This window comes from Dipodomys merriami, unplaced genomic scaffold (assembly GCF_024711535.1).
Source record: "Dipodomys merriami isolate MVZ:Mamm:240054 unplaced genomic scaffold, mDipMer1.0.p SCAF_19, whole genome shotgun sequence".
Classification (NCBI taxonomy): domain Eukaryota; kingdom Metazoa; phylum Chordata; class Mammalia; order Rodentia; family Heteromyidae; genus Dipodomys; species Dipodomys merriami.
The window spans coordinates 24897348-24921784 of NW_027203270.1; the positions used below are offsets into that span (position 1 = coordinate 24897348).

The window sequence follows — 24437 nt, forward strand, 5'->3', positions numbered from 1 at the left end:
GTTATCATCCCTTTCTTTCTCTTTCTCTCCTTTTTCTCCTTTCTCTTCTCTCCTTCCTTCCTTCCTTCCCTCCCTTTCTTCCTTCCTTCCTTCCTTGAACTCTAGGGGCTTGAACTCTAGGCCTGGGCACTGTTTCTCATCTCTTCAGCTCAAGGCTAGTGCTCAAGCCACAGCCCGACTTCTGGTTTTCTGGTAGCTAATTGGAGTTAAGAGTCTCATGGACTTTCCTGCCTGCGCTGGCTTTGACTTGTGATCTTCAGATCTCAGCCTCCTGAGTAGCTAGGATTATAGGTGTGAGCCACTGGTATCTGGCTTTAATTTTTTTTTTTCCCCCAGTCATGGGGCTTGAACTCGGCCTGGGCGCTGTCCCTCAGCTCTTCAGCTCAAGGCGAGTGCTCTACCACTTGAGCAACAGCACCACTTCCAGTTTTCTAGTGGTTTATTGGAGATAAAGAGTCTCACAGACTTTCCTGCCCAGGCTGGCTTTGAACCATGATCCTCAGATCTCAGCCTCCTGAGTAGCTAGGATTACAGGCATGATCCACCAGTGCACGGCCTGGCTTTAATTCTTTTTTTTTTTTTTTTTTAGGTCCAGTCGTGGGGCCTGAACTCTGGGCCTAGGCGCTGTCCCTCAGCTCTTCAGCTCAAGGCTAGCACTCTACCACTTGAGCCACAGCGCCACTTCTGGCTTTTTTTCTTTTTGCTTATATGGTGCTGAGAAATCGAACCCAGGGCCTCAGGCATACAAGGCAAGCGCTTTACCACTGAGCCACCTTCCCAGCCCCTCAGCTTTAATTCTTATAACAACCACTCACATATTACCCTCATATTATAGACCATAACCTTGAGATTTGGAAAGTATGAGCAATGTCCCCATGGTCACATCACTAGTACTGGCAACATAAGGCTTTGAAATCTAGCCTGATTCTTGTCACAGGGAAGGGCAGGCAAGGATGGAAAAGAAATCAAATCTCTCAAGAATTAGAATTAGAATAGGAGGGAGGCTGGGGAATCACACTTCCTTACATCAGGGTCACAGTCACTCATGGCCTCGCCAAGGTCAGAGTCTATACCACCAGTATAGGTGTGCTCAATCTTTGGCTTGGCGCCCACTTTTGGAGAAGGGATATGCTGCACACACATGTCCACAAAGCCTGTGAAGAGAAAAGAGAAAGCTATTACAACACATTCTCATAGGAGGAAGTGGGCAGCAATTCTGGACCTATTCATAATAGCCAGAAAGCTAACAGTTAGGGATCTGATGCTTAGCTCAAAAGCTATGCAGCCTTGAGTCTGGGGAAGTGATAATAGGAGGAGAATATTAAAAAATTAGGAGTCAAGAGAAATAGAAGAACCAGGTCTTGGTGGTACATGATTTCTTGAAAGCTGAGAAACTTAAAGCACCTGTAACAGTTCTCAGCCAGAGATATATACCTTTACTGAATATAAGCATTTACTGACCACCTACATTTGCTAGATAAGCACCCCATTTTGCTTCTATATTTACATCTCAAAATTCTTCCCCTCTGAGATACTACGTATATGTTTCTAGTCAAACTGCTATTTTCCCAACAGATTAGTAAACCATAAAAGAGACCACTGAATAGCACACTGGGATAGGTATGATGCTCTTTTCTTTTTTTGCAATATTGGGGGCGGGGAATCAAACCTAGGGTCTTGAGCAGGCAAAGACAAGTGCTTCATAACTGAGCAACATTCTCTGTTCAAGATGTGTCTACTTTTTGTTGTTGTCCACTGTGTCTCAGACTGTTGACCAGACATAATGGATTATTAAAATTACCTATTTGAGGAGTCTAGACACCTAGTTCCCACCAGACTTGAATCTGAGAGTACTGAGAAGATCTGATTCCTTATACTTTGCAGAGATAAGATTTTTGATACCTTCTACTAGGCAAAACATCTAGTAAAAAAAACACTGCAGTCTAACAGTCTTACAGCTGGGCACCAGTAGTTCCTACCTGTAATCCTAGCCACTGAGGAGGCTGAGGTCTGAGGACTGTGGTTCAAAGCCAGCCCTGGGAAGGAAAGTCTGTAAAGCTCTTATCTCCCATTAACCACAAAAAGCTCAAAGTGGAGCTGTGGCTAGCCTTCAGCACAGAAAAAAAAAAAAAAAAAAGTCTTATAACTCTGGCCACCACTGCCGGTAAGGAGAGCTCTCTCATGCTACTTGTGGCAGGACCCACAGAAGATAATGTTAAGAGCCATGAGCTCTTTCTCACCTGTGAACTCTCCAAAGAACTTTTTGCAGACTAGCCTGAGCAGAGGGCGGATGTTCAGCTTCAGCTCCTCCTTGGTGAGATGGATGCCAAGCTCATCTAGTGTCCTTGGGAGGCTGGTATCTACATCTCCCACCACCTGTGAGCATATCAGACATGAGGTTAGCTTTAGTAAGAGCCTCAGTGATACAGAAAAGAATGAAGGAGGCCAAAAGGTAATCTGAAGAGCAATTTTATACAGGGAGAACTCTTGGCAAGAACAGTTTGGTTTCAGGAAACCCTTCAAATCAAACTCCCAAATTGATGGATATACCAAGCATTCAGTTTCATTATTGTGAGTGCTGCCTCCTGGTGTCTGAAAAGCAGTATTGTTCTCACTCAAGAAATCCCTCAACCTTCCTACTTAAGAGAGGGCGCAGATTTAGAGACCAGTGCACTAGAAGGAACCAAAAAAGGCCACTTGGCAGTCCATCCTGACAGGATAGGGCCAGGCTAAATCATTCTTAGTAGACTCAAGGTCTCTATTGAGGAAGATTGTATAAATTTATTTTATTAATCCATTTCAGTCTGACATGAGATACAAAGTGTTTTTCAGGACTGATAAATTTTACTTGTTATTTTGTCTTGTTGCTATGTTTTGTTCTGTTATTGGCCACACACATACTGAGACTGTGTCCTCTGTGTGTGGGGCTTACTAAACACCTGTGTATTTTATTACTGTCTAGGGAGAGAAGTCTGTATGCAAATTCCTGTATGTTATTTTTATCCTTGTGGTCCTGCACTTCATTTTTTTACTCTTACTTGGCATGTTTTTCTTGTATTTGTTTTTGTTTTTTTGCCAGTCCTGAGGTTTGAACTCTGCCTGAGCACTGTCCCTGAGCTTTTTTGCTCAAGGATAGCACTCTACCACTTTAGCCACAGCTTTTTGTTTGTATGTGGTACAGAGGAATTGAACCCAGGGCTTCATGCATGCTAGGCAAGCACTTTACCATTAAGCCACATTCCCATCCCCTTAGCATGTTCTTAAAGTTTTATTAGCATATAGGGCTGGGAAGATGGCTCAGTGGTAGAGCGCTTGCCTTGCATGCCTGAGGCCCTGGGTTCGATTCCTCAGCACCACATAAGCAAAATGAAAAAAGCCGGAAGTGGTGCTATGGCTCAAATGGTAGAGTGCTAGCCTTGAGCTGAAGAACTGAGGGACTCGCCCAGGCCCAGAGTTCAGGCCCCACGACTGGACCAAAAAAAAAAAAAAGTTTTATTAGCATATATTAATTGTACAAAGGACTTTTCCATATATGCATTCAATATACTTTGAGTTCACCCTTCTATTTTCCATTTTAATTAATTTTTAATGGGTTTCATTATTCTATTTTCAGACATTTATATAAATTATGTCAACCAAAACCATTTCCCCATTACCCTCTTCTTTGCCCACCCCTGGCAGCTTGTTCTTGTTCTTAAACAGTCCCAGTTTTACATTTATAGTCCTGTACTTTAAGGAGTACAAATTCATATAAATATATTGGCCAAGTGTGGTGGTTCAAGCCTTGTTCAAGGATTGTGGTCTAAGGCCAGCTTGGGCAAAAAGTCTGACCCATTTCAATCAACAGTCTGGGTAAAGTGGTACACAACTGTGAACCTAGGTATACAAAAAGCCATAGGTAGATAGGAGGATCTAGGTCTAATAATGGCTCTGGTGGGTAGGAGGGAGACACAAAAATGTAAGACCTTACCTGAAAAATAACCAAACCAAAAAAAGGTCTGGGGGTTGGCTCAAGTGGTAGAACCCAAGCATAAGGCCTTGAGTCCAAACCCCAGTATTATTATTATTTTATTTTTTTGGGGTCCGGTTGTGGGACCTGAACTCTGGGCCTGGGAGCTGTCCCTCAGCTCTTCAGCTCAAGGCTAGTGCTCTACCACTTGAGCCACAGCGCCACTTCTGGCTTTTTTCTTTTTGCTTATGTGGTGCTGAGGAATTGAACCCAGGGCCTCAGGCATGCAAGGCAAGCGCTCTACCACTGAGCCAGCTTCCCAGCCCAAACCCCAGTATTATTAACAAAACAAAAATACAGTTTCATTCTTTTCTTTTCGTTTCATTAGAGCATCTTATAAGTTGAACTTTATTTTTAATAATTACGGAAGTGTCCTTTCAATCTGCCAAACATCATACATAATCATGCTCAGAATGTAAATTTCAATAAAGATCATGCAGCCATACTTCCTAGGTTCTTTTTAAACCTAGACAGTCTCATTATATTGCCGAAGTCGGTCAGGTGGGCTCAGGTGATCTCCCTGCCTTAGTCTCTTAAGTAGCTGAACTTACAGGCATATAGCACCATGCCCAGAACTTGAACTCAGGGCCTTGCCCTCTCACACAGACTTTTCTGCTCATGGCTGACACTCTACCACTTGAGTCACACATCCACTCCTGACTTTTTGCTAGTTAGAAATAAGAGTCCTGCCGGGCGCTGGTGGCTCATGCCTGTAATCCTAGCTACTCAGGAGGCTGAGATCTTAGGATCGCGGTTCAAAGCCAGCCCGGGCAGGAGAGAACGTGAGACTCCTATCTCCAATAAACCACCAAAAAACCGGAAGTGGCGCTGTAGCTCAAGTGGTAGAGCGCTCGCCTTGAGCTGAAGAGCTGAGGGACAGCACCCAGGCCCAGAGTTCAAGCCCCACGACCGACAAAAAAAAAAAAAAAGAAATAAGAGTCCTGAGGATTTATTTGTCCAGGTGAACTTCAAACTCAGTGTCTCAGATTTGTTTCTTTTTTTTTTTTTTTTTTTCTTTTTGTCAGTCGTAGGGCCTGAACTCTGGGCCTGGGCGCTGTCCCTCAGCTCTTCAGCTCAAGGCTAGCGCTCTACCACTTGAGCCACAGCATAGCACCACTTCTGGCTTTTTCTGCTTATGTGGTGCTGAGGAATCAAACCCAGGGCCTTATGCATGCAAGGCAAGCACTCTACCACTGAGCCACCTTCCCAGCCCTCAGATTTGTTCCTTGAGTAGGCTAGATTCCAAATGTGAGCCACCAGTGCCCAGCTGTAGCCGAGTTTGTTTGTTTTTCTTTTTTAAATTATAAAGGTGATAGACAGAGGGGTTACAGTTATATAAGCCAGGTAATGAGTACCTTTCTTTTTGGACAATGTCACCACTTTGTAGCCAATACATAAAGCACTTCATTTTATGAGATGTAACAAAATTTATTTAATCAGATTTTCATTGATAAACATCTGAGTTTTTTTCTTTTCATGCAATTAGATAATGCTATAACACAGCTTTATTTAATATACATTAATACAGGGAAAGCTTTCACAATTATACCGGTAAGTTAATTAATTAGTGAGCATATGTCCACATACTTTCTCTAGATTATGCCTTTTCTTTGTTTTTCACCTCCTGTGTTCCTCTAACTTACATAGCACTATTGGAATTAAAAGTATTGTATTCTAGATGCAAAAGATTTATAACAGCCGGGTATAATCCTAGCTACTCAGGAGGCTAAGATCTGAGGATCACAATTCAACGCCAGCCTGGGCAGGAAAGTCCCTGAGACTCTTATCTCCGATAAACCACTCAGAAAACTGGAAGTGGAGCTGTGGCTCAAATGGTAGAGGCTCAGGGACAGCACCTAGGCCCAGAGTTCAAGCCCCACGACCGACCACCACTACCACCAACAAAAGATTTATAATAAACAACTGGTGACACTCTCATCCTAGCAAAACAAACTAAGCAGAGAAGAGCAGAGAAGAAACTGAGTTCACCAGCTTTTCTACCTTGTCAAGACACTTACCTGAGCAAGGATCTTATAAAGGGGCTCCAAGATAAACTCCACGAAGCTTCTCTGGGAGCTGCTAGTTGGGGCCTTTTTTGTGAATTTTCGCCTAGAGAAAAGAATTCTTTGAGTGACACTGGAGATAGAAGGCAACATGAATGACCACAGGGTGCATTGTCTAAATCATGAATCTGAGTAGTAATCAAGTAGAGGTCTATGTATGTGATCATAGTAAGAATATACATTGTGGTTCTCCTGCATGCCTCAGCTAAACTTGAATACTCAGGAAAAAACGAGCTTCTCACTTAAACACAGCTCATGGATGTCAATCCACTCAAGACAGGAGAAAGAACAGTTTATATCTATGTAAAAAGTACATTTTTAAATTTTTTGCTTGTCCTAGAGCTTGAACTCTGGGCCTGGGTGCTGATTCTGAGCTCCTCTTGCTTAAGGCTAGTGATCTACCACTTGAGCCACAGCATCACTTCTAGATTTTTCTGAATAGTTTATTGGAGACAAGAGTTTCATGGACTTTCCTGCCTGGGCTGGCTTTGAATGGCAATCCTCAGATCTCAGCCTCCTGAGTAGCTATGATTACAGGCATAAAACACTGGTTCCCAGCAAAAAAATAGTTGTTTTTTGTGTGTGTCGGTTATGGAGCTTGAACTCTGGGCCTGAGTGCTGTCCCTCAGCTCTTCAGCTCAAGGCTAGCACTCTACCACTTGAGCTACAGCGCCACTTCCGGTTTTCTGTGGTTTATTGGAGAAAAGAGTTTCATGGACTTTCCTGCCTGGGCTTGCTTTGAACCCGATCCACCCGATCCTAAGATCTCAGCCTCCTGAGTAGCTAGGATTACAGGCGTGAGTCACCAGCACTCGGCATAAAATAGGTTTGTTTTGCTTTTGCCAGTCATGGGGCCTAAATTCTGGGCCTGGGCGTTGTCCCTGTGCTCTTCAGCTCAAGGCTAGCGCTCTACCACCTGAGCCACAGCACCACTTCAGGCTTTTTCTGCTTATGTGGTGCTGAGGAATCGAACCAGGGCCTCATGCATGCAAGGTAAGCACTCTACCACTGTGCCACTTTCCCAGCCCTAAAATAGGTTTTAATCTTAGGAACTTATCTGCCCTTGCTTACTGGGATGCTAGATGCAGACTCACGTTTTATACTGTACTTACGTTTTAGGGTTGAAATAGATGTCACCCCAGAGTCTTTTAGCAAATTCCTGGTAATTAATGTCACCTACAGAAGAAGCCACATGATTATAATCTATCTAGCACAGTGTTGACTGAAATTCTCTTTCAGATGTTATAAGTAGGAATTTCTTTCTAGAAAGGGTTTCTTTCTAGGTGTTTCCTTTTAACAGGCAGGAAGACATGGCCATTGAGGTATAAAGAACAGGGCTAGGACAATGTTGAGAGAGCCAAAAGTGAGAATCCATGTTACTTGTTTGGCTTTTTTTTGCCCTCTTGGGGCTTGAACTCAGGGCCTGGGCACTGTACCTTAGCTTCTTTTGCTCAAGGTTAATGCTCACCTAAAGCACCACTTCCACTTTTTCTGTGTATGTGGTACTGAGGAATCGAACACAGGGCTTCATGCATGGTAAGCAAGCACTCTATCACTAAGCCACATTCCCAGCCCCTCCATGTTATTTCTTTTCCAGTAAGCGCAGGACTGAGCTATGAACAGGGGCATGGTCTATAACTTCTCCTGATGAAACAGGATCAAATGCCTGTCTGTGTTGTCTGCCTTCAGTGAAACTCCATCTTTTTTGCAAGTAGACTTTACTGCTTATTTTTGTCTAGATATATCTGTAAGGTATATTCTATTGCTACTGTAGGCCACCTGCCAGCTGCAGCATCGGCATGAAGCTCTGCCAAGTCCTACAAATCTGGCAGGCCATCACCAAGTCTCTAGAGAGAAAATATCAGGGGCAACCTTTGTCTCATCTTGTACCAACTATAAGTTTGACTTCAAGGAAAAACTTGGTCAGACTGAACCAAGGGAATGTGGTATGCAAAGAAATCTGGGGAATGAATGAATACCAGAGAATTTGAACTCAAGGTTTTACGCTGGCTAAGCAGACACTCTACCTCTTGAGCCATGCCTCCAGCCCAACTATGGAATTTATTTATTTACAAGTTTCAGGACCAGCACACACACACACATGCACATGCACACGCACATGCACACGCACACGCACTGCTGGCAAGAGTAATTCCTATTTCACTAATCCCGTCTCATTCTAAGAGAGATTTTTTTTTTTGGTAGGTCATGGGGCTTGAACTCTGGACTTGGGCGCTGTCCTTGTGCTCTTCAGCTCAAGGTGAGCACTCTACCACTTAAGCCACAGCACCACTTCTGGTTTTCTAATGGCTTATTGGTGATAAGAGTCTCACAGAGGGGCTGGGAGGGTGGCTCAGTGGTGGAGTGCATGAGGCCTTGGGTTCGATTCCTCAGCACCACATAAGCAAAAAGAAAAAAGCCGGAAGTGGCGCTGTGGCTCAAGTGGTAAAGCGCTAGCCTTGAGCTGAAGAGCTGAGGGACAGTACCCAGGCCCAGAGTTCAGGCCCCAGGACCAGACCCCCCCCCCCCAAAAAAAAAAAAAAAATTCCTGCCCGGGCTGGCTTTGAACCGTAATCCTCAGATCTCAGCCTCCTGAGTAGCTAGGATTACAGGTGTGAGCCATCAGCGCTTGGCTAAGAGAAATTTTAATTTCTATTCTCTCTCTCTCTTTTGTACAGAGGTTTGGACTCAGGGCCTTGCATTTGCTATACTTGCTTGCTCAGCTGTCACTCTAGTCCTGCTTTCTGCTGTTATTTTTAGAGACAGTCTCATGGAAGTTAATGCCTGTTTTGAATCTTAATCCTTCAGATCTCAGTCTCTTAAGTAGCTAGGATGAAATACACACATACACTTTTTTTTTGTTGGTCCTGGGTGCTAGTGTTCTACCACTTGAGATACAGTGGCATTTCCAGCTTTTTTTTTTTGTCAGTTGTGGGGCTTTGAACTCTGGGCCTGAGCGCTGTCCCTCAGCTCTTCAGCTCAAGGCTAGCACTCTACCACTCGAGCTACAGCACCACTTCCAGTTTTCTGATGGTTTATTGGAGGTGAGTCTCACAGACTTTCTTGCCCGGACTGGCTTTGAACTGTGATTCTCAGATCTCAGCCTCCTGAGTAGCTAGAATTACAGGCGTGAGTCACTGGGACCCGACCACCTCCAGCTTTTTCTAAGTAGTTTACTGGAGATGAGAGTCTCATGGACTTTCCTGTCTAAGCTGGCTTTGAACCATGATCCTCAGATCTCAGCCTTCTACGTAGTCAGGATTACAGGTATGAGCCACCAGCACTCAGTTCCAGCTAGATTTTTATTCCTAAAAAGAGCTCCTTCTTCCATTTCTTCCTAATCACTTTCATTTATTTAGTTATTTATTTTGTTTGGTTAGCCTTGGAAAAGGAGCTAGAAGTCTAAAAGGAAACTCAAATGTAATAGTAACAAGTGATAAAATGTTCTCTTTTCCAAAAGGTACTGTGACAAGAAGCCAATTTCTTTTTTTTTGTCAGTCTTGGGGCTTGAACTCTTAGCCTGGCACTGTCCCTGAGCTCTTCAGCTCAAGGCAAGCGCTCTACCATTTGAGCCACAGCACTACTTCCAGTTTTCTGGTGGTTTATTACAGATAAGGTCTCATGGACTTTCCTGCCTAGGCTACCTCTGAACCATGATCCTCAGATCTCAGCCTCCTGAGTAGCTAGGATTACAAACATGAGCCACCAGAGCCTGGCTACAAAGCCAATTTTTGAGCCATTCAGCAGGAAAGGCATAAGGACTCTGGGGAAAACTGGCGAGACAGAGCGCCAGCCAGAGCTTACCAAATGTGTCAGCGTAGATCTTGGCAAATGAGCCCAGAGTGAAGCAGATGCTGTACTGGGAGCTGGAGAAGCAGACATTGCCCAGCAGCGGAGAAAGGATCAGATTCTCATCGGTGGAATACATGCTGAAACACAGAACATGGTGAGCCACTGCCAGCCTGTGCAGCAGGCTGACACACTGCCAGCAGGGAGGGGCAGGAACTCCCTGTCACGGCCACTCTCCAACCTCAGGAGCAGCTTGCATAAGAGTCTGGTTTGCCAGCAGCCTGGTCCAAGAAAGTGACATGATGGAGTTGTTCCCTAACTCCCAGTAACAAGCTGCTTTCCCAGAGCATGGAACATTCTGCACTGTCTTGGAAAAGTTAACCACAAGGGACAGACAAGGGGAAACCTAGATGTCAGAGACAAAAGACTTTGACTATCACAGGAATTAATCTCATGTGCCAGAGAGGAATATATTCGAGAGAAACTTCAATTTCACAAATATAGACATATTAAGTACCACTGGGGGGAGAGGGGGAAGACAAAGAAAAAGAAGTTTTTCTCCCTACTCTCATTGTTCCTCTCTATTTTTCTTTTCTGTTTTTTGTTGTTGTTTGAAACAAGGTCTTGCAATGTATCCCTGTCTGGCCTAGAACTTTCAATCCTCCTGCTTCCCAGGTGTTAGGATCATAGGCGTATGCCACCATGCTCAGTTGCCATTCAGCTGCCCTACTTTTTTTTTTTTTTTTTGGCCAGTCCTTGGGCTTTTTTTTTTTGCTCAGTCATGGGGCTTGAATTCTGGGCCTGGGTGCTGTCCTTAGCTCTTCAGCTCAAGGCTAGCTCTCTACCACTTGAGCCACAGTGCCACTTTCAGCCTTTTCTGTTTATATGGTGCTGAGGAATCAAACCCAGGGCCTCCTGCATGTGTGGCAAACACTCTACCACTGAGCCATCTTCCCAGCCCCATCCTTGAATTCTGGGGCTGGGCACTGTCCTGAGCTTTTGTATTCAATGTTACTGCTCTACCACTTGAATGACAGCTCCACTTCTGGCTTTTTGTGTGTGTAAATTGAAAATAAGAGTCTCATGGACTTTTCTGCTCAGGCTGACTTCAAACTGGGGTCCTTAGACCTAAGCTCCAAGGTAGCTAAGATTACATGCATGAGCCACTGGTGCCTGGCTGCTCTACTCTTTTTTTGTTGGTTGTGGGGCTTGAACTCTGGGCCTGAATGCTGTCCCTCAGTTCTTCAGTTCAAGGTGATCGCTCTACCACTTGAGCCACTATGCCACTTCCAGTCTTCTGGTGGTTTATTGGAGGTAAGATTCTCACAGATTTTCCTCACTGGGCTGGCTTTAAACCACGATCCTCAGATTTCAGCCTCCTGAGTAGCTAGGATTATTGGCATGAGCCACTGGTGCCCAGCTCTACTCTTCTGTATTTGGTTTTGATCTACAAGTTTATATTAAAACTTTTTTTTTTCTTTTTTTTTTGTTGGTTGTGGGGCTTGAACTCTGGGCTTGGGCACTGTCCCTGTGCTCTTCAGCTCAAGGCCAGCGCTCTACCGCTTGAGCCACAGCACCACTTCCGGTTTTCTAGTGGTTTTACTGGAGATAAGAGTCTCACGAACTTTCCTGCCTGGTCTGGCTTTGAACTGCGATCCTCAGATCTCAGCCTCCTGAGTGGATTACAGGCGTGAGCCACCTGTGCCCGGCAAAACTTCTGTTTTATTATTTATTAATTTATTTATATTTTGTACCAAGTATGGAATCCAGGGCTGTGTATATGCTAGGCAAGTGATCCTCCACTAAGCTATACTTCAATCCCAGACATGTCAACTTAAAAGCCATGGAAAACCCAAAGCATCTTAGGTTCACTAATATTTGTTAAGAAAATTATTTTATACAGTATTAAATCTACAACCCTAACCCTGCTGGCACATTATCTTACAGAATTTCCTAATTTAAAAATAAAAGTATTGGGGCTAGGAATGTGGCTTAGTGGTAGAGTGCTTACCTAGCATGCATGAAGCCCTGGGTTCAATTCCTCAGTACCACATAAACAGAAAAAGCCGGAAGTGGCACTGTGGCTCAAGTGGTAGAGTACTTGCCTTGAGCACAGAGGCTTGAACTTGGGACCTGGGTGCTGTCCTTGAGCTTTTGTGCTCAAGGCTAGTGCTCTAAAATCGTCTTTTTTTGTTGCTATTGTTGTTGTCTTACAAGAAGTTTAGGGCTGGGAATGTGGCTCAGTGGTAGAGTGCTTGCCTCGCATGCATGAGGCCCTGGGTTCGATTCCTCAGCACCACATAAACAGAAAAAGCCAGAAATAGTGCTATGGTTCAAGTGGTAGAGCACTAGCACAGAGAAGCTCAGGGACAGTGCCCAGGCCCTGAGTTAAAGCCTCAGGACTGGCAAAATTAAAAAAAAAAAAAAAGTTTATAGGCCAGGTATCAGTGGCTCATGCCTATAATCCTAGCTACACAGGAGGCTGATATCTGAGGACTGAGCAGGGAAATCTGTGCAACGTCCCTTTAATTAACCCACCAAGAAGGCCAGAAGTATAGTTGTGACTCACGTGGTAGGGTGGTAGCCTTGAGCACAAAAGCTCAGTGACAGCACCTGCTCATGCCCTGAGCTCCAGCTCCAGCACCAGCACATTAAAAAAAAAATTTTCTCCCTCAGCCAATTCAAAGATACAAAAAGAGATATTTCCAATGAGAATTAGTGCTGCCAATGGGGGAGGATCCTGATCAAATTCAGTATCTAAACATGTGATAAGCACTGCGCTTACACCAAGTATTTAATTTCCTTTAATATCAGAGCAGGTAATGTCACTATTATTTATTATTTTGGCAGTAGTGGGGTTTAACTTAAAGCCTTACACTTGCTAGACAGGCACTCTGTCTAAAGCAAATGGGCTGAGGGAGGCCATTTGCTTTAGTTTTTATGTGCGTGTGTGCCAGTACTAGATCTTGAATTCAGGACCAGGACATTGTCTCATAGATTTTTTGCTCAAGGCCAGTGCTATACCACTTGAACTACAAGTCCACTTCTGGTTTTTTAATGCTTAATTGGAGAAAAGAGACTCATGGACTTTACTGCATGGACTGGTTTTGAACCTTGAGCCTTCTAAGTAGCTAGGATTACAAGTGTAAGCCACTGGCACCCATCTTGCTTCAGCTATTTTACAAACAGCATCTTACATTTACGCCTGCACTGGTCTGGACCATAATCTTCCTATTTATATATCCTACTTATGACAGAACCATACCACCATACCCAGTTTCTATTGCTGAGATGGAGGTTTAACTTTTCTCCCAGGTTGGCCTTGAACTAAGATCCTCCTAATATCTGTCTCCAATGTAAATGAGATTACAGGTTGAGTCACTATACCCTGCTATATTATCTTTTTTTTTTAATAGAAGCAAAACCTGAGCTTTAAGTAATTTGCCCAACTTCATACAATGTGGTGAAAAATGATTCTAGAACCCAAAGTTTTGACCTGAATAATAGTGATAGAGTTAATAGGCCAGGCTGTGGAGGCTAGAGTTCTGAAATGTGCCTTCAGTGTTGCTCGACAGTTCATCAACACATGCCAAGAAATAAATCAGAGTTGCTGCCTGAGGTGTTCAAGGGTAAAATTAGGATTTATAAAACCTAGACTCTCAGAGGGCAGGAAATCCACTCCCAGGGGTTTATACCTTATTAACCCATTGACCTCATCCACAATGTGGCGCAGCTTGTAATAAGCATCAGTTGGAGGCAGCTTCAGCTCTAGGATCAGCCGGTCAATTTTGTTGATGCACACGGTGACTGCCAGCCTTTCTTGCACTGCATGCTTGATCAGCCGCTCAGTGTTCAGCATCACCTGAGAACCACAAGACTCAGAAGATGGTGACAAGAGCAAAGAGGACAGAAAGTCCATAACAGAGTCAAAATATGCAATATAAGGGGGAAAAAAAGCCTGGGGAGACAGGAAGCAGAGTGCAGAGTGCACCTTCTCCAAGGCAGATGCAGGAATTTTAAGAGGGCCTGTGCAGGCCTGACTAATGATTAAACACACAGATGTTGAGAGTCAGGTTTCTCAGCCACAGAAGGAGCTAGAAAAGCCAGGAATAAACTGTGGTGCTGGAATGGATTGGGGATATCAGGATGAATGAGTGATCTTCAATACATATGTATAGACATGTGTGGGTGTATATTCACTAGCTGTACTAAGTGAATGGGTTTGGAAGCGATGTATCACTGTTGCAATGAGCACACTGAGATCTTTGTTTCTAAACAGCAGTTACCACTGTAAGGAAAGAACTCCTTGAAGAAGTGGCTGTTTTAAGACTGGAGCAGGGAAAGTACAAGACAGGTGTAGAATGTTTTTTTTGTTGTTGTTGGTGGTGGTGGTGTGGGGCTTGAACTCTGGGCCTGGGCACTATCCCTCAGCTCTTCAGCTCAAGGCAAGTGCTCTACCACTTGAGCTACAGCGCCACTTCTGGTTTTCTAGTGGTTTATTGGAGATAGGAGTCTCATGATCTTTCCTGCTGGCTTTGAACCGTGATCCTCAGATCTTAGCCTCCTGAGTAGCTAGGACTACAGGCGTGAACCACTAGCGCACAGCTAGAATGTTTTTTGTATTGGAAAGTAAGAAAATGCTCAAAAAAAAAAAAAAAAAAAAAAAGGGCCAGGCGCCAGTGGCTCACACCTGTAATCCTAGCTACTTAGGAGGCAGAGATCTGAGGATCAAGGTTCAAAGCCAGCTGGGGCAGGAAAGTCCATGAAGCTCTTATCTCCAATAAACCACCAGAAAACTGGAAGTGATGCTGTAGCTCAAATGGTAGAGTGCTCGCTTTGAGCTCAAGAGCTGAGGGACAGTGCCCAGGCCCAGAGTTCAAGCCCCACGACCAACAAAAAAAAGGTAGAGCAGGTCAGCTGGGCACAGCCTACAATCTTAACTTCTTGGGAGGGGAAAACTGGGAGATTGTGGTTCAAGGCCAGCTGGGTGCAGTGGCACATGCCTGTCATCCCTAGACACTGGGAAGCACAGAAGGAGACAGAAGCAAGGGCCAGCAAGTGTGTAAAGCAAGAACTTACTGTAGAGCATCTGCCTTTATAAGCACAAGGCCCTGAGTTCCTCAGCACCACAAAAAAGGAAGGTAAGGGAGATGGGAGGGAAGGGAAGGAAAGGGAAAGGAAGAAAAGAGAAGGGAAGGGAAGGGGAGGTGAGGGAGACAGAGTAGGCCAAAAAGATAAAATAGCTAGCCTGAAGGATCTCTTGCTAGCTAGCCAAATCTGGGATAGGTAGAACATCAAAATATTAAGGATAGCAATGGATTATAATCACTAAGTAAAATAAAACTCTATATATCCATACTGGTAATAAATAAGCAAATGGAGAAGAGTTCTTCTTTATAATAGAATTCTAACCAATAAATGCAGAATGAAAAAACAAAAAGAGAGAAAACCCACCATTTTCACCTATCATAGAATCACCAATGGATGATAAAACTAAGAGGCAGGGATGGGAATGTGGCTCAGTGCTTGCCTAGCATGCATGAAGCCCTGGGTTCGATTTCTCAGTACTACATACGAAGAAAAGGCCAGAAGAGGTGCCCTGGCTCAAGTGGCAGAGTGCTAGCCTTGAGCAAAAGAAGCTGAAGGACAGTGCCCAGGCCTTAGTCTAAGCTCCAGGACTGACACATACACACAAAAAACAACAACTGGCCAACCCCCACCCCCTCAACCAGTCAAGGTTAACATCAATAATAGGAGCTCATCATATGTCATCATATATCTCCTGATGTGATGACGGACCAATAAGAATATAACTTTACTCATGTGCTATTGCTGCCAAAAATAATTCCTAGCTACTCAAGAGGTTGAGATATGAGGATGGAGGTTTAAAGGCAGCCTGAAGTTGTTGTGAGACTCTTGTTTTTTTGTTTTTTGGTCCAGTTGTGGGGCCTAAACTCGGCCTGGGCGCTGTCCCTCAGCTCTTCAGCTCAAGGCTAGCGCTCTACCACTTGAGCCACAGCACCACTTCTGGCTTTTTTCTTTTTGCTTATGTGGTGCTGAGGAATTGAACCCAGGGCTTCATGCATGCAAGGCAAGCGCTCTACCACTGAGCCACCTTCCCAGCCCTGCTGTGAGACTCTTATCTCCAATTAACCACTCAAAAACTGGAAGTGGAGCTCCGGTTCAAGTGGTAAAGTGCTAGCTTTGAGCACAAACAGGCTCAGGGACAGGGCCCAGGCCCTGAGTTCAAGCCCCACACTGACAAAAAAAGAAAAAAACTGATCATAAGCAAACAATAGATAAACCCAAAGTGAGTGAAAGCTCTATAAAACCAATGCTATGCTATGAATCATCCTGAACTGGAAACAGTACAGAACAATGATCAGTGCACAGAATATATTGACAATAAACATCCCAGTAACTGTACTATGGTTATGTAAGTGAATGTTAATGTAAGTGAATGTAAGTGAGTGCTAGCCTTGTGCTGAAGAGCTGAGGGATAGCACCTAAGCCCTGAGTTCAAGCTCCTCGGCCACTAAAAACAAACAAACAAACAAAAAAAAAAAAAGAAAGAAAGAAAGAAAGAAATTCTCTATAATTTACTTTGAGGGGCTGGGAAAGTGGCTGAGTGGGAGAGTGCTTGCCTTGCATGCATGAGGCCCTGGGTTTGATTCCTCAGCACCACATAAGCAGAAAAAGCTGGAAGTGGCCCTGTGGCTCAAGTGGTAGAGCGCTAGCCTTGAGTTCAGGCCCCATGACCAACAACAAAAAAAAGAGGTATATTATTTACTTTGAAATTGTTCAATGGGAAAATGCACACATATCTGTGTATATGGGTTCAGATAAGGAGTTACAAAAGCAAAGGTGAGTTCTTTGTTTTTTTTTTTTTTTTTTGGGTCTGGTCGTGGGGCCTGAACTCTGGGCCTGGGCACTGTCCCTCAGCGATTCAGCTCAAGGCTAGCGCTCTACCACTTGAGCCACAGTGCCACTTCCAGCTTTTTTCTTTTTGCTTATGTGCTGCTGAGGAATCGAACCCAGGGCCTCAGGCATGCAAGGCAAGCGCTCTACCACTGAGCCACATTCCCAGCCCAAGTTCTTTGTTTTATTAATGTAACTTTTTGCTAAATTTGAAATTATTTCACAATGAAAAGTCAATTAAAAAAGACAACCCTGGCTCCCTCCGTTGATTATCTCACCAATGATCCATACAAAGGAGTTAACCCAAGTTATCCAACCTTTCAATTTAGAAATAGAAGACATCTTAGATTTTTAAATATCTTAAAATACTCATTAACATTTAAAATCCATTTATATGAATATGCTTTCCTCTTTTCTTTCCTTTTAATTTACATTTGCCATTTTATCTTTGTGTACCTTAAATGACAATGGGTCTTATCATTTCAAGCCTCACTGGGCACAAGCAAGGAGACCATGTTGAAAATTAATTTTGAATTTAATTTGCTTTCCTAACTTGGAGCAATCTGAGTCGTAATACCACATACTTTTGTGTTCTCTTGCTGCTAGCTCATTTGGTGCTTTGGGATTGTGTGTGGGAAATACAATGTGGGGAAGAGAGTCTAAGGGAGTTGAGCCTGACTCACCCCCTCAGCAGCATCAATGAAAAGGACCACTCCATCTGAGATGCGCAAGCCAGCTGTGACCTCATCAGAAAAATTCACATGTCCTGAAAAATAGGTATCAAAAGTCATTACCTTATGCAGGATAAGGCACAATTAACTTACAACATGACCTGAAGAGCACTGCAAAGCTGTGAATCTTCAAATATTCCCCTTCCCTTTTCTCTACAGCTCTTCCCATTAGAGATCTATCCTGGGATTGAGCTTTTATACAAGCCATTCCATACATAAAAGGTGGGAAGTGTTTCTCCTAGGACAGCATAGTGAGTTCACACTAAGACACCAACTTATTCTGATGAGAGCCAGATGTCTTAGTCTAGTGAGCAGACGCCTGAGAGATCTAAGACAACAGGGAGGTAAGAAAAAGGGTAAAGGAAAGCCCAAAGCACAGTGTGTTGCTCAAAGACAGTTCCCAGCAGAATGTTGCTAGGGAAGGAGTAGGATGCTACAGGGGTTTAGCGCATCTGGCAAAGGGCAAATCTACCAAGCCTCAAACTGTCCAGATATTAAAAACAAAAACAAGCAGGGTGCCAGTGGCTCACTACTGTAATCCTAGCTACTCAGGAGGCTGAGATCTGAGGATCATGGCTAAAAGCCAGCCCGGGCAGGAAAGTCTGTGAGACTCATCTCCAACTAGGCACCAAAAAGGCAGAAGTCAAGCTGTGGCTCAAGTGGAAGAGCACTAACCTTGAGCAAAAAAGCTCAGGGCCTAGAATATAGTGCTGGCCAATTAGTCAGGAGCAAAGACAACCTATGTACTCCTTTGTGCTACTCTGCAAAGTTGGAACAGAAAAAAAAAATACAACAAGGCTACAGCAGTCCAGAATTATCTCACCTGGAGTGTCCATGATATTGAAGAGGTAAGATTTCCCTTTGGTATCAGGCAGGACCACTGTCACAGGTGTGCTCTTGATGCCAACACCTCTCTGAAAGTCAGAGAGAAAGTAGAGTGATCATGCCTTCTTCCTCTGCTAGAGGGGTACACTCTGCCAGCAATTTATACTGATGTCTCCTTGTAGTAGATATGATTTTTAACTAGGACTCTATCCAGCATGACCTTGAAGATGAAATCTCTTAGTGTATTTTTTGAGTATGTGTGGAGGGAGGGGTACAGGGTTTAAATACAAAAAAAGCAAAGCAGTTTTTAAACATTAGCAGAAGCCAGGTGCCAGTGGTTCACGCCTGTAATCTTAGCTAAACAGGAGGTGGAGATGTGAAGACCTCAGTTTGAAGCCAGCCTGAGCAGGAAAGTCTGTGAGACTTTTTTTTTTGTTGTTGCAAGTCTTAGGGCTTGAACTCAAGGCCTGGGCACTGTCCCTGAGCTTTTTTTTACTCAAAACTAGCACTCTGCTGGGCGCTGGTGGCTCACGCCTGTAATCCTAGCTACTCAGGAGGCTGAGATATGAGGATTGTGGTTCAAAGCCAGCCCAGGCAGGAAAGATCATGAGACTCCTATCTCCAATAAACCATCAGGAAACTGGAAGTGGCACTGTAGCTCAGATAGTAGAGCACTTGCCTTGAGCTGAAGAGCTGAGGGAAAGCGCCCAGGCCCAGAGTTCAAGCCCCAGGACCACCAACAACAAAAAACAAAACAAAACAAAAAAACTAGCACTCTACTACAGTGCCACTTTTAGCTTTTTCTGTTTATGTAGTACTAAGGAATTGAACCCAGGGCATCATGCATGCTAGGCAAGCCACATTCCCAGCCCCAAGAGACACTTATCTCCAATTAACCACCAAAAAGCTGGAAGTGGAGCTGTGGCTTAAGTGGTAGAGTGCTAGCCTTGAGCAACTAGGCCCTAAGTTCAAGCTTCAGGACTACAAACAAAAAATATTAATAGCTAATACAAGATTGCAGAATCTTAGCTTCTTTGTTCATTAGAAACAAACAGTTGAGTGTCTTAAAAGTGGAAAGAAATAACCTGCATAACTTTAAACAACATTGCTAACACTCACTGTCTGCTTAACACATGTCAGCACTGTCCTAAGTTCCTTTAATCAAATTTCTGTACCTGAAGTCTTCCACATGGTCACTTAGGAAAAAATGGGCAGATGGGCTAGGAAGGTGGCTCAGTGGTAGAGTTCTTGCCTTGCATGCATGAGCCCCTGGGTTCAATTCCTCAGCACCACATAAGCAGAAAAAAAAAAAAAAAAAAAGCCAGAAATGGCGCTGTGGCTCAAGTGGTAGAGTGCTAGCCTTGAGCTGAAGAACTGAGGGACAGCACCCAGGCTCAGAGCTCAGGCCCCACAACTGGACCCCCCCCCAAAAAAAAAAAAAAAAAAAAAAAAAGGGCAGAAGGGAATGGGAAAAGAAAAACAGGTAGAACAGAGGGAGATTCAGGTGAAGCTGGGTATGGTCAGGTCTGTAATCCCAGCCTCATAGGAGGCAGTCTGAGGCTAGCAACAAAAAGGGTTGAAGGTATGGCTCAAGTGATAGAGCTCCTGCCTAAAAGCCTGAGGTACTAAGTCCAAACCCTGGTACCACCAAAAAAGACCCACATGTAAAGATAAAAAAAGTACAAAGACACATGATCTTGTTCTCAAACAGAAACTTTTTGTGTGTGTGTGTGTGTGTGTGTGTGTGTGTGTCTTGAACTCAGGGCTTGGGCACTGTCCCTGAGCTTTTTTTACTAGGGCTAGCACTCTACCACTTTGAGCCACAGCTCCAAGTTTTCTGGTGGTTAACTGGAGAGAAGAGTCTCATGGACTTTCCTGCATCAGCTGGCTTTGAACTGCAATCCTCAGATCCTAGCCTCCTAAGTAGTTAGGATTACAGGTGAGCCACCAGCACCTGGCAGTATATGTCTTAATAGGCTAAATTAAATACATTCAAGGAAAGGAGGACTCTCCTCTGATACTCCCTTCCCCCATACCTTCCCAATTATTACCAGGGACTGACTGGGGAGGGGTAGGGAGAGGTAGTGTGGAGTAGGGCTCTGTGTAGTGAGGTATGGACCAAAGTACTATCCTAAAGGCCTCTCCACAGTCCCTAAAAAACTATTACTTGTAGGGCTGGTAAGGGCAACATCTGATTTCCCAAGGCACACTTACCTCTTGCTCTGTGAAGAGGATGTCAGTATAGCATAGCTGAAAAAAATTAAGCATCGTTACCAACTGAATTCAGACTCCTCTCCCTCACATGAACCATCAATCACTTTCCCTCACCAACTCCCAGTTCAAGGGCTTCTGCCTCAGGAAAATAGATTGAAGATAGCAGGCTGTCTCTACAGCAATCCCAGACAATGAGATCAGTGCCCTCCCAGCTGGAAAATAGTCCTGCATGTGTGGAGGTTTTATTCTTTCTTTTCATTTTTTTTTTTTGGGGGGGGGTAAGTGGGGATGTAGTTAAGGGAGGTCACAGAAGACCAGGTAAGGTTGGAGAGCTAAATTGTATCAGATGCACTGGATCTTAAGAGTAGTAAAGGGAGACACATGCCAGGCTTCAAGGAACCCCCACATGTCCAAACAGTCAATCTAGCAGAGGCTGAACATTTATTGCACTGAGACTTGCCACCACCATTGGCCTCATTCACAGGCATTTAAATTTACCATGAAAACAAGGTCCAATTGTATGATATTTATAGAACAAACTATTAATACATTAGGAAAGAACAGACCATGAAAATTAGGATATATCATAACTGAGAAGGGATCCCAAGTGCAGAACAGATCTTCTAAAAATACTGCAGGTTAATATTCTCTATGCTCCGGAGCAAGTTAAAATTATTTTCTACAGCCTATTAATAGATGTTACAATGATAAAGCAGTACTCTGTAGGTGAAAAGAATGAAGAAAGGGGAAAGAGAGATAGATACATTCCTCTGTATCTGAATGCCTCCCAAACCCTTGACAGAAGTTCTACTTACATCCTGGTCATAGCGTTTTCGGATTTCTGGGTGCGTTTGTTCTATTAAACAATCTACAAAACATGTCTGAAAGAGAAGAGATGGTTCAGATCTGCTACCTGAAAAAGAAAATCTGCCCTGTCCCTCTCCCAGCTCCCAATACCCTATGTAATTTTAGGGTGAGGAAAAAAGAGAGTAAGAAGGATGATGAGACAGCAAAAGATTAATACAGAAGCCATAGGATTATTTTTAAATGAAATTTGAAATCTTTCTTGGTCAGATATCCCCTAGGAAATAAAAACTTATAAAAACAGAGGAAGGCTCAATTTCCCTTTTTCTGTACAGATGTAGACACAAGGCTCAGGCATGCAAAGTGGCTTAGGTACAGGCTCCGGCTGCTGTTCAGGCAAAGCCAGAATTTCATAGTACTTCCACAGGGCTCGTGGAGAGTCCCTATCTCCCCACACCTTTCCAGTTTGGATCCTCATAACCTCAAACCACCACTTCTGTGATGCAGGGTGAACAAAAACAGAAGGAAATCCTACTCCAAGAAGCTGAAAGTTCTCTCACCTTGCCATGGTGGAGATGGCCACAAAGAGTCACGTTTCTGATGAGCTCTGAATTATCCATCAGATCTGCCAAAAAACTGGAAAGACAAAAAAAGAAAAGGGACTTTGGCAGAAGTTCTCAAATGGAGAATGGTACAAAGGTACTAAGGTATTTTTAGCCTGGAACAACTTTTGGACCAACTAGAGAATGTCTACAAATATCTATGTTGACACAGTTCTCTGGCTTTGGGAACAGAACAGATTCATCCACAACATGACACAACCCAGGAATGAAATATGGGTGTTTTAGCAGTCAAATAATGACATTAGCTGGGTGCCAGTGGCTCACATCTGTAATACTAGCGACTACTGAGATCTAAGGATCATGGTTCAAAGCCAGGATGGACAGGAAAGTCCAAGAGACTCTTATCTCCAATTAACCACTAGAAAACTGAAGGTGGTGCTGTGGCTCAAAGTGGTAGAGCCCAGGCCCTAAGTTTAAGCCCCATGACCAACAACAACAAAAAAGTGACATTAAAAAGAAGAAAAAAGGGGCTGGGAAGGTGGCTCAGTGGTAGAGTGCTTGCCTTGCATGTATGGGGCCCTGGGTTCAATTCCTCAGCACCACATATGCAGAAAAAGCCAGAAGTGGTGCTGTGGCTCAAGTGGTAGAGCGCTCTCCTTGAGCTGAAGAGCTGAGGGACAGTGCCCAGGCCCAGAGTTCAGGCCCTACAACCGACAAAAAAAAAAAAAAAAAGAAGAAAAAGGAGCTGGTGTTTCATGCTTATAATCCTAGCTACTCAGGAAGCTGAGATTTGAGGATCACAGTTCAAAGCCAGCCCAGGCAGAAACATCTGTGAGACTCGTTATCTTCAATTAACCACCAGAAAACCAGAAGTAGAGCTGTGGATCAAGTGGTAGAATACTAGCCTTGAGCTGAAGAGCTCAGGGAGAGTGCCCAGGCCCAGAGTTCAAGACCCATGACCGACACACACACACACACACACACACACACACACACACACACACACACACACACACACACACACACACACACACACACACACACACACACACACACACACACACACACACAAAAAGAAAAAGGACTTGGGAGAAGTGTGGAGGGGAAAGGAGTGGGGAGGAAGGACAGTGATAGAAAACAAGGGAGGGGCTAACACTGTTCAACAAGAAATGTTGAAAAGGGGGTGAGAGGTGTGGCTTAGGTGGTACAATGCCAGCCAATGGGTGAAAGCAGTGGATACTGAGTTTGTGTCCTGGTTTGGTGGGGTGGGAGGATAGAGAGAGAAAAAAGGCTATGGGTAGGAAGTGGTGCTGTGGTTCAAATGGTAGAGTGCTCACCTTGAGCTGAAAAGCTTAGGGACAGCACCCAGGCCCAGAGTTCAAGCCCCATGACCAACAAAAAAGAAAAGAAAAGAAGGCTATGGGTAGTGTTTTCAAGTGACAGAATGTCTGGTTAGCAGGCAAGAGGCGAGGCCCTGGGTTCAAATCCCAGTTGCCAAAAAGAAACAAACACAACATCTGAAACTGAACTATTTGAAAACTGTGTCTTTAAAAAGCCATGGGCTATGCTAATATTTCATTGATGCCAAGGGGGCTTAAAATCTCTTGGAAGCTTCTCTTGAAACTGCTGTTGGAGCCAGTTAATAAGGCAGTCAAGAAAACTCATGTCATTACTGACGGTGAGCCCAGAGGACTTCCATTCTGATCAAACCATCACTGTCTTATATGCTTATCATCCATATTACTTATGGCAAGTAGCCTCTGGATAACTGACTCTTCAAAACATCAAAAGTACTCTCAAAAACTGGAGATTTAAAGAAAAAAAGTCACCAAGAATGAAAAAAAGAAACATCTCCGAAGGCTACTAGAAAGTTTTCTATAATATATGAAAGAGTGCCAGACATGGTGGCTCACACCAGTAATCGCAGCTACTCAGGAGCCAGAGATCAGAACTGCAGTTTGAGGACAGTCCTGGCAAGGGAGTTTGGAAGACTCTCAATAAATAAGCTGGGAGTGGTATGCACATCTGTAATTCCAGCTATGGGATCTTCTAGGTAAGAAGATCACCATTCAGGCCTTTAAAGGCAAAAAGTGAGAGACCCTATTTGATATATAACCAAAGCATAAGAGGTTTGAGGGCATGGTTCAAACACCTGCCTTGCAAACAAGAGGCCACAAGTTCAATCTCTGGTACCAGAAGAAAAGTTTGAAAGAGTCAGATATAGTGATACACATTTGTAATCCAGTACTCAGAAGGGTGAAAGGCAAGAATCATGAGTATGAAGCCAGGACTATATAATGAGACTCTATCTCAAAAAGAAAAAAGAGGGCTGGGAAGGTGGTTCAGTGGTAGAGCACTTGCCTTGCATGCATGAGGCCCTGGGTTCAATTCCTTAGCACCACATAAGCAAAAAGAAAAAAGCTGGAAGTGGCGCTGTGGCTCAAGTGGTAGAGCACTAGCCTTGAGCTGTAGAGCTGAGGGACAGCACCCAGGCCCAGAGTTCAGGCCCCACGACCGGACC

General features: G+C 44.0%; 1 protein-coding gene across 1 annotated transcript in view; it reads right to left on the reverse strand.

Moving 5' to 3' along the window:
• The window catches only part of Eftud2 (elongation factor Tu GTP binding domain containing 2), a 45219-nt gene that overhangs the window by 11694 nt on the left and 9088 nt on the right, over positions 1 to 24437 (reverse strand). The window contains exons 5-15 of the mRNA XM_070027881.1: positions 21914 to 21989; positions 21365 to 21430; positions 20550 to 20585; positions 18334 to 18424; positions 17463 to 17545; positions 13557 to 13723; positions 9877 to 10001; positions 7185 to 7248; positions 6028 to 6118; positions 2241 to 2376; positions 1027 to 1154 (exon numbers count right to left, since the gene is read on the reverse strand). Coding sequence (XP_069883982.1) covers positions 1027 to 1154; positions 2241 to 2376; positions 6028 to 6118; positions 7185 to 7248; positions 9877 to 10001; positions 13557 to 13723; positions 17463 to 17545; positions 18334 to 18424; positions 20550 to 20585; positions 21365 to 21430; positions 21914 to 21989 — 1063 coding nt within the window. The remainder of the gene's footprint in view (positions 1 to 1026; positions 1155 to 2240; positions 2377 to 6027; positions 6119 to 7184; positions 7249 to 9876; positions 10002 to 13556; positions 13724 to 17462; positions 17546 to 18333; positions 18425 to 20549; positions 20586 to 21364; positions 21431 to 21913; positions 21990 to 24437) is intronic.